This window comes from Lithobates pipiens, unplaced genomic scaffold, assembly GCF_037356315.1.
Source record: "Lithobates pipiens isolate NorthernLeopardFrog02 unplaced genomic scaffold, aLitPip1_a1.2 Scaffold_3, whole genome shotgun sequence".
Taxonomy (NCBI): Eukaryota; Metazoa; Chordata; class Amphibia; order Anura; family Ranidae; genus Lithobates; species Lithobates pipiens.
This window is the reverse complement of record NW_027507790.1, coordinates 172,170,008-172,185,486: the sequence shown is the minus strand read 5'-3', so window position 1 is coordinate 172,185,486 and position 15,479 is coordinate 172,170,008. Positions and strand designations below refer to the sequence as shown.

General features: G+C 44.2%; 1 protein-coding gene across 2 annotated transcripts in view; it reads right to left on the bottom strand.

Annotated features, from left to right (window-relative positions):
* The window catches only part of FCHO2 (FCH and mu domain containing endocytic adaptor 2), a 212,372-nt gene that overhangs the window by 32,902 nt on the left and 163,991 nt on the right, over positions 1-15,479 (bottom strand). Inside the window, exons 17-22 of one of the 2 annotated variants that reach the window (XM_077462502.1) lie at positions 10,994-11,079; positions 9,087-9,548; positions 6,523-6,638; positions 4,855-4,984; positions 2,922-3,033; positions 2,648-2,803 (exon numbers count right to left, since the gene is read on the bottom strand). In XM_077462502.1, the coding sequence (XP_077318628.1) occupies positions 2,648-2,803; positions 2,922-3,033; positions 4,855-4,984; positions 6,523-6,638; positions 9,087-9,548; positions 10,994-11,079 (1,062 nt within the window). The remainder of the gene's footprint in view (positions 1-2,647; positions 2,804-2,921; positions 3,034-4,854; positions 4,985-6,522; positions 6,639-9,086; positions 9,549-10,993; positions 11,080-15,479) is intronic. The other variant, XM_077462503.1, reaches the window with a different exon arrangement.

Genomic DNA, 15,479 nt, shown 5'->3' with positions numbered 1-15,479 from the left:
CTGCCCCAGTCCTGTGCTTTCCATCCGCCCTATAGTAGTTTTACTGCTACAGGGCCGCTGCTGTGTGCCTGATACGTGATCCCACACTTCCGGTAGGGGGCACCCATGGCAGAAGCCAATGGGCGGGTGCCGGGTATTCCATGTCCTCCAGCACCCGCCGATCAGCAGGCAGAGAGCCCGAACTGCAAATCTGCCATTCTGGCCGGAGGGAAGGGATGGAGTCTGTGTCCCTGCAAAGCAGGGAATAAATTCCATCTCTTCTCTAGTAAAAGCAGCACATACAGTATAGTAAAACATAGTTAACCCTTTGATTGCCCCTGATATTAACCCCTTCCAAGGCAGTGTCATTAGTACAGCGATAGTGCATATTTTCAGCACTAATCAATGTATTAGTGTCACTGGTTCCCAAAAAGTGTCAAGAATGTCTGCCGCAATATCATAGTCCCGCTATAAGTTGCTGATCACCACAATTCCTGGTAAAAAAAAAAAAATATTCCATAGTTGGTAGATGCTATAACTTTTGCGCAAACCAATCAATATACTTTTACTGGGATTTTATTTATTTTTTTACCAAAAATATGTAGCAGAATACATATTGGCCTAAATCTATGAAGAAATTCGATTTTTTTTTAAATTTTTAAATTGGATATGTTTTAAAGCAGAAAGTTAAAATTACTGTTTTTCTCAAAATGGTCTGTCATTTTTTGTTTATAGCGCACAAAAAATACAAAAACGCAGAGGTGATCAAATACCACCAAAAGAAAGCTCTATATGTGGCAAAGGACACTGAAAAGGTACAGTGTCCTGCGCAATTGTCAGTTAACATAATGCAGTGATTATTTTTAATCCTAATGCTGCTAGCATTAGTAAATAGATATCATATTTACTATTTCCAAACTCTTTTTTTTTGCATTTCTTTAGTTACCAGGTTTCCAGGCCTAGCCAATTGTCATCATACATCCCAGGAGTCTTCAGGAGGGAAGGAGAGGAGGAGGGGTTTTCTCAGCTAAGCACACTCTCCTGCATGCATGCTTGAGCCAAGAGCAGATGGATTCCAAGAAGTAAATGCTACATGAACCATTTACCCTTACTCAAGATGGCCACGGCCAGAAATGCTAGGAGGTGTTTTTCAAAGTGATTTCTCAACAAAATAAAGAATGTAGACAAGGATGGATAGGCGAGTTTGATTAGAATATTAAAAATAAATGAAATAGCGATTTTGGTTTGTGGTGTTTAGATGCAGTATCGTTCCACTTTCATGAAATTTACTAACTTTTACAGGAACACACTTGCATACAAATCCTAGGGAGCACATGCTGCTTTATTCTGATAATAGACGAGTGGAAAAAAAACCCAGATGACAATCATTCTTGTAGGCCCCGCTCACAACTACTTGTTATGTGGGGCGGCTTGCAAGAGAGCGTGTGAGCTGTCAACCAAACAGTTGTAGCCGTCCCTCAAACAGATGACAAAATTCATGTGGGGTGGCAATGAAAGGAAGGAGGAGGAAGGGAGCAGGCTAATGATGGAGCATGTGCATTGCAAGCGTCAACACAACAGCCAGAGGATCGGCTGCTATAGCACGGACACCACCAACAGGGAGCTACTTCAGAATCAAAAAGCAAAAGACGCAGCAAAGAAAGGTTTTGCAAGCAAGCAGAGGAAATACTTGTACATAAATTTTACAAAAGTTATCTGACACTTTAAATATACAGTTGACACAAATATTTAGTGCATAAACTATTTTATCTGCCAAAAGTTCTATGTTCATCCAATTTTGTGATGAAAATATCCATGAACAACCAGGTTGGTGACCTTATACTTCTGTACTTCAGCTAAACAATACAGCTATTTATTAAATAGTGTTTTTGGTTTGTGGTGCTCAGAACGCAGTGAAGATCTGCTTTAAAGAGGAAGTAAACCCTGATTTTTTTTTACTTCCTCGTTTGCAAGGCCTGCAAATTAAAAGCATCATGGGCTAGTATGCCTCACATACTAGCCCATAACACGACACTTACCTGCAAAAGAAGCCCGCACTGTCCCCAGTGCAAGCCGCGTCCATCTTCATCCCTCTTCCTAAGTCTGCGACTGGCCAGAGCCGTGTGACGTCATGTGCGTGGGAGCCGTTAGTCACAGCACACACTGGAGGAAGAAATGGCACGGTGGTCCATTTGTTCACGCATGTGCCGATGACGACATTGGCGCATTACAAGTGAAATATCCTAAATGGCGCACGCTTAGGAGATATTTCCATTACCTATAGGGTAAGCCTTATTCTAGGTTTACCTATAGATAAAAGTAAGACAAAAGGGTTTACAACCACTTTAAAAGACCTGTCAGGAAAGAAACACTGCAGCAATCAATGCAAATTTACTTTTAAAAGTGCATGTTCCAGAGCTTTTTTCCCTGTACTCTACCATTTAGCAAGTCACTGACCTGAAACAAGAATGCAGTTCAGGGGTTCTGATTTTACTGGCTACATGTCGGTTCCAGTTCAAGTACTACATTTACTCAAGCTTGTAAACAGAAGAGTGTCTGCTGCAGTGAGACCCAAACAGACAGCACAAAACAGTTCTGGTACTGAATGGATTAAAAAAAATAACCACAGAGGTACTGTGTGGATTGTAAGGGAGCTCTTAATACATACCTGTATAAAAGTTGAGTATTTGGTAGAATTTGCTCAAGCTTGCTGGTGTTTTTTATCCTGAAGCAAAGCACTGCTGGAGAAGGGTTACTTGTGAACACTTTAATAATTCCACTCGGAAATGAGACGGTCATATCCCCAGTAACCTTGACAATACATCTGTGGAGAAAGAAAGATATTATATGTAGGAAAAGTATATATTTTTTTTAATCACAGTATTCAGTGTGAACAAAATATATCTTTAATGCAGAATAATGAAACCCTGAAAATGACTCACTTTGCTGGGTCTGCTCCTTTGAAGTAAGCATTAACAGACTCTGACAGTGCTACAGCAACAGGTAGTGTGTCCTGGGATCCTAAGGTAACTGGACTGGGCCCACGTGATATACCTAAAGCAAGTGAAAAATAAGTTACCTGTGTCTGGATAGCCTAGCCTTAAACTACACAGTGTCAGTTCACCAAAAAGAGATCAGTCTAGTTAAAGTAGATAACTGTGGGTTGAATTATCAAGTGACCCCTTACCACACCCCCAAAGAAAGTGCTCCATTATTGCCATTAAAAGTGGATCCCCCAAATTATGTTCAACTTATATAGCATGTGCTGAGCCAGAAATATTTCACTATTAGAGTACTTACACCGTTACATCCTACGGAATGCAGCTCACCACACCTAGGCATTCCAGGATCACGGGTGGAATCGTCGCAATTCTGCCTGCAAATCCCAAATCACCACAAAATGCTGGACACGCGCTTGCAATCCCGTTACTTTCATGGCTCCCCAATCACCGAGCGATTTTGCTGCAATTGCCAGCCCAACAAATCGTGGGATGCCTGTCGCCCAAAAGAAGTTCTGGAGTACCATTAAAAGTAATGGGATCACAAATGCGTCCCACGTTTTGCAGCGACTCAGGAATCGCGAGCAGAATCACAACGATTTCACCCGCAAACTGGAATGCCTAGGTGTGAACAGAGCCTAACTGATGTCCCATCCCTGTGCCAGGGCGAACAACAATGCTTATTTTTGTTTTGCCTTTTTCAAATACATTCTGCTGAAATTATATTATTATATGGGATTTATATAGGGCCAATGTGTGCGCAGCACTTTGCAATTTAAAGGGGGACTGTACTATTACAATACAGTAGGAATAGGAGGTCCCTGCTCATGGAGCTTACAATCTAAAGGATGACTACTAGTGCTTTCAGAAGTGTGTGCATAACATGAACCAAGGTGCATACAGTATGTCCATGCAGAGCAAAGCAACATATTCACTTTATTTTGCTCTCTTCCCCAGCCTTCCAAATGTCGGCACCCACTGAACAAAAATATTAATCACTGTGATAATATATTCACAATTGTGTCTAGGGTATTGAGTTTTTTTCAATGCTTTATATATTAAAGAGGCAAAATTTAAAATTAACAAGGGGAACTGTGAAAGAAGCCTAAACCTCCACCAACTAGGTCAAAAGTAGAATGCAATATGTTAATAAAGTGTTTTCTACCCAACTGACAAAACCTATTATTCTGTAGGCTTACTTTGATTATTATATGCTTAATCATTTGGTCCCCAATGGCATGTATTCTTCTCAGAATTGTTTTGATTAATTGCTGAAGATTTCCATATTTAGGGTCCCTACATTCAGTTTTGGGGTCTCCACCTGCTACACCCATTGGATTTTGACTGACAGCTAATATCATCATTCAGTTTCAGAACAGAACTTAAAAAAAGATGGCCGTTAAGAGGAAAATATAAAAAAGGAAATCTGTATTTTATTAAATGTATTTGAGAGAACCTTGTTTTTATGGAGAGTTTATTATTAATTTAATATGCAATATATTATATTTTACTTTTTACCTTTTTAATTGTTAGCCCCACGCAAAATACCCTTGGAAAGTGCGAAGCATGTTTCTGTGCAATTCTGGTGTGAACCAATACTTAGAGCAGTAATGCTTCTTATGATATGTTTCCACATCCAAACAGCAGTTTGTTTTACTTTTTATAATTAAATTTTTCAGTATATAATACTGTGTCCCCTATGTTTCTGTTTATGATATATTTGAATTTTTTTTAAAATCATAATTTAATGTAAACACGCTATTGTAATGAATAATGCTGCACACTTCTTGAACAGGAACCGGGAGCGTTTCCATGGTTACAACATGATGTAAGAAAAAGTCTTGACAGGTACATGACGAATGCACATAGCACTTACCAAAAGTGGGAGTATTTGCTGCACTAATTGAAGCAGACGAGGATATTGAAGAAGAGCTTTCTGCACGAGGCAATGAAGCAGAGGAAGGGGGGCTAGTGTTAGATGTCACGGGAGGGCTGAACGGTCGTGGCTTGAAAGGAAGCAGAAATAAAATTAACTAAATACTAAAAAATAACTTATCTGAGTTCATCTGTTAACCCTGATTAATAATAATAATGGCTAATAATCCCAGAAAAATCTAGAAAACCACTATTTAGCTTTCATTAAAAAAATTTATTTGTTAGGGAAACTAAAAAAAATAAAATAAAAATAATTTGGGATGATATAGGGAAAAAAATAGCACAGGGTATACAAATGCAAACATCTATGCTTCAGTCACATTATATGGTCTATACTTATGGTCTAGGAGAATAAGCATCATTTATGGAGTTTTTTGATGAACAAATTTGTTCGTAAGGTGACAATACAGGAGTCGTCCCAATTTCTACAAAAACCCAGAAACACGCCAAAAATGCAAGATTTAAAACATACTATTATAGTACTGTAATTTGTGAATGTTTACTGTACTTACTGTAATATTTTGTAAAATAGTTAAGGCGGAACTAAACCCACCGATTTAACAGTTTCTGAAAATGGGTTGACTCGCACCAGGTGTGGTGGGACTGCATTGGGCAGCTAAACAAGCACAGTCCCACCTCACCCTGACCGCAAGACAAGACAAACTGCCTGGTCTCCGGTCTGGCTGGATCACATCATTGTGTTGCGGTGGTGTGCAACAGAAGAGAGAAAAATAAATAAATAAGTACTGCATGCAGTACTTTTTTACCAGCACAGTGCACACTGACCAATAGAGCTTTATGAAATGTAATTGTACAACATTTCAAAAAGTTAATTTTGAAAAAAAGGTGAACAGTGTCTCACCAGCCTCGACCTTACCGCAAGGCACACCATCTGCCAAGTTGTAATGCAGCAGTGACTGGTGTGAATGTACTCTTGCAGTTACTAGAATAGAGAAATGTCGCCAGCACACCAAGGATTCAAGGGACACAAGGGTCCAAAGCTTTATTCACATTGGCACACGGTACACATATGGCAACGTTTTGGAGCCACACAGGGCCCCTTCTTCAGGCAAGTGGCCTTGCGTGGCTCTGAAACGTTGCCTTATGCGTACCGTGTGAATAAAGCTTTGGACCCTTCGGAGGAATCCTTGGTGTGCTGGTGACATTTCTCCATACAGATTGTCTGTTTCCAGCCTGTTGTCATTACAGCACCCAGCATTATTACAGCCATTTCCATGAACGTGTGCATGGGGAATAATGCGAATTGACTTGCAATTACTAGCGTTCTAAAAGTAAGCTCTCTAACAAACTATGAAGCCATCAAATGACTGGGGTCATAGCTGATCACATGTACAGGGCCATGACAATGACTAATCAGAGGCTAAGATGACCCGTGACCTGGGGGTTCGGGACCCCTGTTATAGAGGACAGATGTCACCCCGACCGGAGAGTGACACCTGATTTACTATTATTAGAAAATGATGAACGACCACTATTTTTAACATGAATTAGAATCATTACTTTATTTACCCAGTCTAAGATTACACATCATACTATATTATCAATTAACATTTCTGCAGTATTATTTTACCAGGCTTCTAATACTCACTACTTCATTTATTCCACTGAGTTTGGCTGAGGGAAGCTTTGGTCTTGATGGAGGCCGTGGAGGGGGTACAATTGTGCCTACTGAGAGTGGTGTGGTCGGTCGTGCAGGTGGTGACACTGTTAGAAAAAAACATGTTTTAGCAACAATTAATGAATGTCTACAGTGCTACAGAACGTTTAGCTTTAATCTTACATTAGATGGAAAATGCTTATTGTAATAAAATATATGCTTGCCAAGATGCTACATTTTTTTTTTTTACAGTCCTGAGGACAACATAAGTATTGCTTTTATCTTTTGCTTTTGTCCCTACTCTTGCTTTATTAGCATATACACAAAGTACAAACATTAGTATGCTGAGGAACGTACTTACAATCACAAAGGCTCAAAGTTAGGTCAAGAGGTGTCATTTTTGCTCCTAAAGTTTACCTGGCTCTACATATATGCAAAAAGCAAACTGTCAAAAAAAAAAAAACTTATATAATTTGGTGTAAAAATTCTGTATCAAGCTTACTACAAAGCTGCACCTAGTGAAATATTTGCAAATGCTTCCAACTATCTCATGCAAAGTCCAACAGCAACCCACTCCCCGAACTCTGCCTGTCAATACAAAATAATTAACTATTGGCAACAGGAACAGGCCTATTTGTTTATTTCTATAAATCATTGTGACACATGATGGCCAGTTACTTCAGATTTCAAGGATGTAGCATTTAGCTTTCAAACTGTAATATAGAGGACCATCATTTTTTTGTACTTTTTTTCTGTTCTGCAAATGTTCTGAATTGTGCACCTTCTAAAGACTAAGTGCACCTTCATCATAATGTTAACAGTCACAATGATCACTGCATCTGGTTTGTTCAGGGTGTTCAAGGTCTATACACTACATGCCACCAGTCTGGCATCTCAAAGTTTTACAAAAGGAAGGCACGGAGGAGATGAGACAGACAGAAGTCTAAGTATTTATTGGTGTTCTATGAAAAGTGTCATAACAGTATCCAGATAGATATGTATGCTTCCCTGATGATCTCTACCAGGCAATCAAACTCAACATCAGGACATGCACATCTAAAGAAGTCTGGGGAATTCAATTTCAACAGAGCAAGTATGACACTTTTTTGCCAGCATGGCCCTTTAAAAATGCCTGCTCCAGATTAAAAAAAAAAAAAAAAAATCTATGCCACCAGTTTCGGTAGCTTTCATGAACCATGCAGGTAGTTCTTAAGAGTGCCACTTTCAAAAAGTGGCGTCATTGCTACACTAAATTCAAACTGACCTACCTCCGGGTTGCAGATAACAAATTGGAGGTAATCAAGATCAACTCTTTGGTGTTCAGAGACAGGCAGAGTGCCTGTTTCTGCACACCGTGCAGCATATATGCTGCTGCTATAGCCCCTCCTCCACCCAACCTTTCACTGGTTGTCTAGGACACTGTCTGATTCACAGATGACCAGCAACCAATGAAGCTGACCATGGGTGATGTTTAATTGGGAATCTGAGTGACTAGTTTCCCATCAGGTCTACTCTTACCCTGTGAGTGACAGCGGGCAGATTCTATAGCCAATAGCAGACTGTCTATTGGATACAGAACTGCCCACTCCCTGCTGTCTGTCAAAAGAAGAGTGGACCTGATGGGGAACTAACTCTGAATCCCTGTCAGGCTCTGCTCAACCAACTAAAAAACTCCTTAGACACTGTGCTGTCTATGTGTGGCAGCTGCAGTGGTAGGCAGTGAGCTCAGCTGCCCATAGAACAGTGTGTATGGAAGCTCCAGCCTCAGTACACCTTAGCAAATTCTCACACCCGGGTTCCAAAAGTTAACTAAATACGTCACCCACACTAACTGTTTTACAGAGGCATTGTGGAACGCCAAAGAGTGCTGTATTCACTCTTTAAGAATTCTCCTACCTGTGCAGTATGTAGAAGACCAACAATTTGGTAGAGCCTTTTACTCAGAAAATACAGCAAAAAAAAAAAAAAAGATTTCAGAGATAAATATCCCTAGTTTACCAACATATAGCAACTAAAATGTTTCGAAATGCACTTATTCTTTAACCATCTATGATTTATTCTATACCTTACCGTAAAGCTCTATAAAAGAAAAACATAATAAGGCTACATAAGACAATTGTGCACCTAGGAAAAGCTTACTATATACACATTGGTGCAATTTATACAAGTGTTTAGTAACAATGCAACATAACTCTAATGCTCATTATAACTTAAATTATTCACTCCATGCACATAAACGCATGCAATTTCAGCACAAAACATCCATTTTCAAAATACAGAAGTTTGCATACACAAGTACATCCATATGTAAATCTATTGAACACACAATATGCTAATGTCATATGCAAACCAATTAAAAAAAATAGCAAATCAAGCTGCTTGGAGACAACACGGGGTAATAAAACCAAAATCATATTAAAGAATAACAAGATGCAACGGACACATAATGTGAAAGAAGGTATATGAGGTATTTGTCCACATAATGACTAGAAAAGTCGTCCACTATTTGGGGACTACACCGCACAACAAAGCAACACAAGGCATGCTTGTCATACCATTGTTTGTATGAACTGTAGGCAGGCTACAGTTGATAGAGGCGGACTTTGAAGACTTCTCAGTAGGATTTGAGTTTTCTTCAACAAATACATCATCAAGACAATAGTTGGCATTAGAGAAACCTACATAGTCTTCCAAAACATAGTTCCTCAAAGTTCTCTCCGATAAATAATACCGCATGTTGTCAACTTTCTCAAAAGCGCTATGGAATCTCTGAATCTTCTTGCGACCTCTAATGAATGTTCTGCTGTTACTCTCAAACAGAGCAATCTGTGGCCTTTGGGGATGTGTGTTTTCTACCTGAGCTTTCATTGTGCCAACATTATGGGCAAAATTGGTACCAAAATCAGATTGTGCTGCGTCCCCGGGATCAGACATAGGGAAGTCAAACGTGAACTTATTACTTGAGGTCAAAGATGTGGGAGAAAAAGCAAAACTCCCAAAAGGCTCCTTTAGTGCAGCTGAAGAAAACACGGGGAAGAAAAGACAAACATTGAATGTACACTGCTAATGCTGGCAAGATCACTAAAATGCTTACGCTGAAGTGCCTTGCGTCTCTAAAATGAGGTGAGCACCTTACTAAAATCTCTCTTTTGGGTGGATTGACTGTTTTAGTGCCCACCATACCAACATACTGAAATGGGTGAATATAAGGCAGGTAAGCCTTTCAGTACACATTTTGCTTCATTTGGTGTTTACAAGGAATATGTAGTTTTTTTTTTTTAAAAACACGTAAAAGAGATTATAATGGTAATCTTTTTAAAATGAGTTAATGTTTTAAAAAATAGTTTCCTTCAATAGTATAGATACAAAACGGCCATCATATTTGCCCTGACTATGTTGCTGCCACATAATAGTGAAGGTTTACTGCTGAAACAACCTTCAGGAACGTTTCAGTACTTGTTCTCCATGAATGCTGTCAGTGACCAAGGTTTTATGTAAAATGACTGAAATCATACACTCTAGTATTAAAAATGACTTGCCACAATAGGACAATGAACTTCAAGTTCAGGTTCAGGTTTCAACTGGTGGTAAAATTTCTCTGCACTTATTGAAAAATATACATTTCCATCCATTATTGCCACTTTAGCCTCCACTTTTTACATCAGTCTCCTTCATCAGGGATGTATAAAGTTTCACAACTGACAGTGATAAGCATAACAATGCCGTACTGAGTTAAAAACAACATGCGGTAGTCTTTGTCCTGTCCAACATTCACCAAGGGTTATAAAGATCCTTAATCTTTGCGGGACTGGCCAGTCCAGGCCTCAGTGGTCACTAATTTCTAAGCTTCTTTACAAACCTTGGTGGATGCTGGGCAGGACAAAGACTACTACATGTTGTTTTTAACTCAGTACTGTATGCCTATCACTGTCCAATTGATCAGATGTGATACTTTATACAACCCCGATGAGGGAGACTTGGTTTCTTTGAAAATGTGTCAGGTGAAGGAGACACATCGTACCATCCATGATACTCAGGACAGTTACATTATAAGCTATGTTGTAAGCTGTACCTATGCTTTTAAACTTTTGATTTTCTACTAATAAAATTGTTTCACCTTTTAACTATGTGCATGTGTTGTTACCTTATAAAGTCCCACTAGGGTGAATGTTAATTTTTCCAGTTGGCGTATTAGGGATGTGGAACTAACCAGAATACACCCACCGCTATAGATATCCACTCTTTACACAAAGTAGAGACAGGACAGTATAAGATTCAACAACTCAGCTACAGCATTTTTCAAGTATAAAATCATACAGAGCAACCAATGGTTTGCATCAAGATTTACACGACAGAACCAGAAAATGAACACCACACTTGTAAGATTACTTTCATGAAAAAACATATAAATGAAAATTATATCTAGAGTAATAAAAGAACAAAACAAAAGACTGATCTTTACCTGTAGAACTGGATGAAGAGAGAGAAGAGGTTTCGACTGAATTGCCAAACAATGGGTCCCAGGCCAGAAGATCACTGTTGACTTTACTGCAGAATGTGAAAACAGTAAAAGATTACAAAGACTATGCATCAACTTTAATAGTGCTTAATACTTGAATCAACTTTAACACTGCACATATGAAATAAAAATAACTTTTATATGCCAAAGGATTTGTATTTCTTCCCATCCAGTCCTGACATTTACATCTGCCGTAAAGCATAGCCCTGGCTGGTAAAAGCCAAACACCTGATTTTTTTCTGATGCAGTTAGCTAACACTTAGGCCGCGTACACACGGGCGGACTGTTCGCCCAACTTTGTTTGTCAAACAGTTTCGGCAAACAGTCCGCTCAAAATTAGCATGGACGGACATGGCCACACACGGCACTTTTTGAGCGGACTGTTTCAGCGAACTGTTTGCCAAACAGTTCGCTCAACTTTTGAAATGAACGGACTCGCCCACGTAAGGCGGAGGCAAATCCGCCCATTTCGAGCGCGTGTACAGGTAGGCGGGGCCCGCGAAGGAGACGTCGCGGGCTCCGCCGCCTGGAATGGACTTAAAGGGGAACCCCAACGCCGAAAAAAATCGGCGTGGGGTCCCCCCAAAGTCCACAACAGACCCTTGTCCGAGCACGCTACCCGGCCGGCCAGGAAAGGGGGGCGAGCGAGCGCGCCCCCCCTCCTGAGCCGTACCAGGCCGCGTGCCCTCAACATGGGGGGGTGCCTTGGGGAAGGGGGGGCCACGCGGCCCCCCCACCCCAAAGCACCTTGTCCCCATGTTGATGAGGACAAGGGCCTCTTCCCGACAACCCTGGCCGTTGGTTGTCGGGGTCTGCGGGCGGGGGGCTTATCGGAATCCGGGAGCCCCCTTTAAGAAGGGGGCCCCCGGATACCGGCCCCCCACCCTATGTGAATGAGTATGGGGTACAATGTACCCCTACCCATTCACCTGTGAAATAAAGTACAAAAAAAAACACAACACAGAGAAAAAATATTTTATTGCACAGCTCCGGGGGTCTTCCGTCTTCGGGGGTCTTCTCGCCGGACTCCTCCGCTATCTTCGTGTAGCTCTTTTACTAGCGGAGGAGCCCGGCTTTCTTCCTCCCCGCCGCCGGCCTCTTCTCCCGACTTCGGGGGTCTTGTCCCCCTCTTCGGTTCTTCTGCCGGGCCACCGCGCCTTCTTGTAGCTCTTTTGCAGGTGGTGGCCCGGTCTTCTGTCGCCGCTGCCTTCCGTTCTTCTGTCGCCGCCTTCGGTTCTTCTGCCGGGCCACCGCGCCTTCTTGTTGCTCTTTTACAGGCGGTGGCCCGGTCTTCTGTCGCCGCTGTCGCCGCCTTCCGTTCTTCTTCTTGTTCTTCTTCTTCTTCCCCAGGAGATGTTGACACGACGCTCTCTCCGGCCGGAATGCCAGAGCCGCGCTGTGCGGTCACTTATATAGTGACAATGGGGCGGTGTCACATGGTATATGTCACATGGGTTGGTCACATGGGTTGATGTCACATGGGGACTATGACATCGTAAGGGGCGGGGTCACCATGTGACCAACCCATGTGACACCGCCCCATTGTCACTATATAAGTGACCGCACAGCGCGGCTCTGGCATTCCGGCCGGAGAGAGCGACGTGTCAACATCTCCTGGAGAAGAAGAAGAAGAACAAGAAGAAGAAGAAGAACGGAAGGCGGCGACGGCGACAGAAGACCGGGCCACCGCCTGTAAAAGAGCTACAAGAAGGCGCGGTGGCCCGGCAGAAGAACCGAAGAGGGGGACAAGACCCCCGAAGTCGGGAGAAGAGGCCGGCGGCGGGGAGGAAGAAAGCCGGGCTCCTCCGCTAGTAAAAGAGCTACACGAAGATAGCGGAGGAGTCCGGCGAGAAGACCCCCGAAGACGGAAGACCCCCGGAGCTGTGCAATAAAATATTTTTTCTCTGTGTTGTGTTTTTTTTTGTACTTTATTTCACAGGTGAATGGGTAGGGGTACATTGTACCCCATACTCATTCACATAGGGTGGGGGGCCGGTATCCGGGGGCCCCCTTCTTAAAGGGGGCTCCCGGATTCCGATAAGCCCCCCGCCCGCAGACCCCGACAACCAACGGCCAGGGTTGTCGGGAAGAGGCCCTTGTCCTCATCAACATGGGGACAAGGTGCTTTGGGGTGGGGGGGCCGCGTGGCCCCCCCTTCCCCAAGGCACCCCCCCATGTTGAGGGCACGCGGCCTGGTACGGCTCAGGAGGGGGGGCGCGCTCGCTCGCCCCCCTTTCCTGGCCGGCCGGGTAGCGTGCTCGGACAAGGGTCTGTTGTGGACTTTGGGGGGACCCCACGCCGATTTTTTTCGGCGTTGGGGTTCCCCTTTAAGTCCATTCCAGGCGGCGGAGCCCGCGACGTCTCCTTCGCGGGCCCCGCCTACCTGTACACGCGCTCGAAATGAGCAGACTTTCCTCCGAGCGGGAACAGTTTGCTCATTTCGAAAGTAGCCTACACACGGGGCGGACTGTTCGCTCAAACACAGTTTCAGCGGACAGTTTTTCGGAATTTCCGAAAGACTTTGTCCGTCAAACTGTCCGCTGAAACTGTCCGCTGAAAGCCCACACACGAGCGGACTGTCCGCCCAAACACTGTTCAGCGGACAAGGTTGGGCGAACAGTCCGCCCGTGTGTACGCGGCCTTACAGGTCTCATTCCTCCCCCAGCCTGTGACAGAAAAGTTAAAGAAGACACAGCAGCAGACTGATGAGTTCTTCGCTCTGTTCTCCTATCAGCATGCTTAGTGAGCACTGCAGCAAAACTGACGCCTTGTGCTGCTTTTATCACTCCCAGTCTCAGAGAGCAGAGCAAAAAAGATTCCACTTTAACCACTTGCCGCCCGCCCTATAGGCAATTGACGGCGGCAAAGTGGGTTCATAATCCTGACCGGACGTCATATGACGTGATCAGGATTATGAGCCGCTGCGCGCCCCCGGGGGCGCGCATCGCGGCGATCGTTGTTGCGGGGTGTCAGTCTGACACCCGGCAACTACGATCTCGGTAAAGAGTCTCCGGCGGAGACTCTTTACCACGTGATCAGCCGTGTCCAAGCACACTTGATCACAGTGTAAATGGGAAGAGACGGTGATCGGCTTTCCCTCACTCGCGTCTGTCAGACGCGAGTAGAGGAGAGCCGATCGGCTGCACCTCTGACAGGGGGGGTCTGTGCTGATCGATTATCAGCACAGCCCCCCCCCCCCCCCCCGAGGATGCCCACACTGGACCACCAGGGACGCCACCAGACCACCAGGGAAAAGGTAATCCTCCCTAGACCACCAGGGATGCCAGTCAGCACAATGGGTGCCAATCAGTGCCCATAATGGAAGCCAATCAGTGCCCACAATGGGCATCACTGATTGGCATGCATTATTGTTTGGCACTGATTGGCATCCATTATTATAGTATAACACCAATGCCGCCTATGAGTGCCCACCTGTGCCGCCTATCAGTGCCCACCTGTGCCGCCTATCCGTGCCCACCTGTGCCGCCTATCCGTGCCCACCTGTGCCGCCTATCCATGCCCATCCGTGCCGCCTATCCATGCCCATCTGTGCCGCCCATCCGTGCCGCCCATCCGTGCCGCCCATCCGTGCCGCCCATCCGTGCCGCCCATCCATGCCGCCCATCCATGCCGCCCATCCATGCCGCCCATCCATGCCGCCCATCAATGCCAGCTATCAGTGCCAATTTGTGCAACCTATCAGTGTCACATTATTGTTTGGCACTGATTGGCATCCATTATTATAGTATAACACCAATGCCGCCTATGAGTGCCCACCTGTGCCGCCTATCAGTGCCCACCTGTGCCGCCTATCAGTGCCCACCTGTGCCGCCTATCAGTGCCCACCTGTGCCGCCTATCCGTGCCCACCTGTGCCGCCTATCCGTGCCCACCTATGCCGCCCATCTGTGCCGCCCATCTGTGCCGCCCATCTGTGCCGCCCATCCGTGCCGCCCATCCGTGCCGCCCATCCGTGCCGCCCATCCGTGCCGCCCATCCGTGCCGCCCATCCGTGCCGCCCATCCGTGCCACCCATCCATGCCGCCCATCCATGCCGCCCATCAATGCCAGCTATCAGTGCCAATTTGTGCCACCTATCAGTGTCCGTCCGTGTCGCCCATCCCTGTCGCCCATCAGTGCCACTTCATTGGTGCCACATTGGTGCCCATCAGTGCCGCCTTATCAGTGCCCATCAGTGTAGCCCCATCAGTGAAGGAGAAAACGTACTTATTTACAAAGTTTTGAAACTGAAACAAAAAAAAACATTATTTTTTTCAAAATTTTCGGTATTTTTTTTTTTATTTGTAGCGCAAAAAATAAAAACCGTAGAGGTGATCAAATACCACCAAAAGAAAGCTCTATTTGTGGGAAAAAATGATAAAAATTTCATTTGGGTACAGTGTAGCATGACCGCGCAATTGTCATTCAAA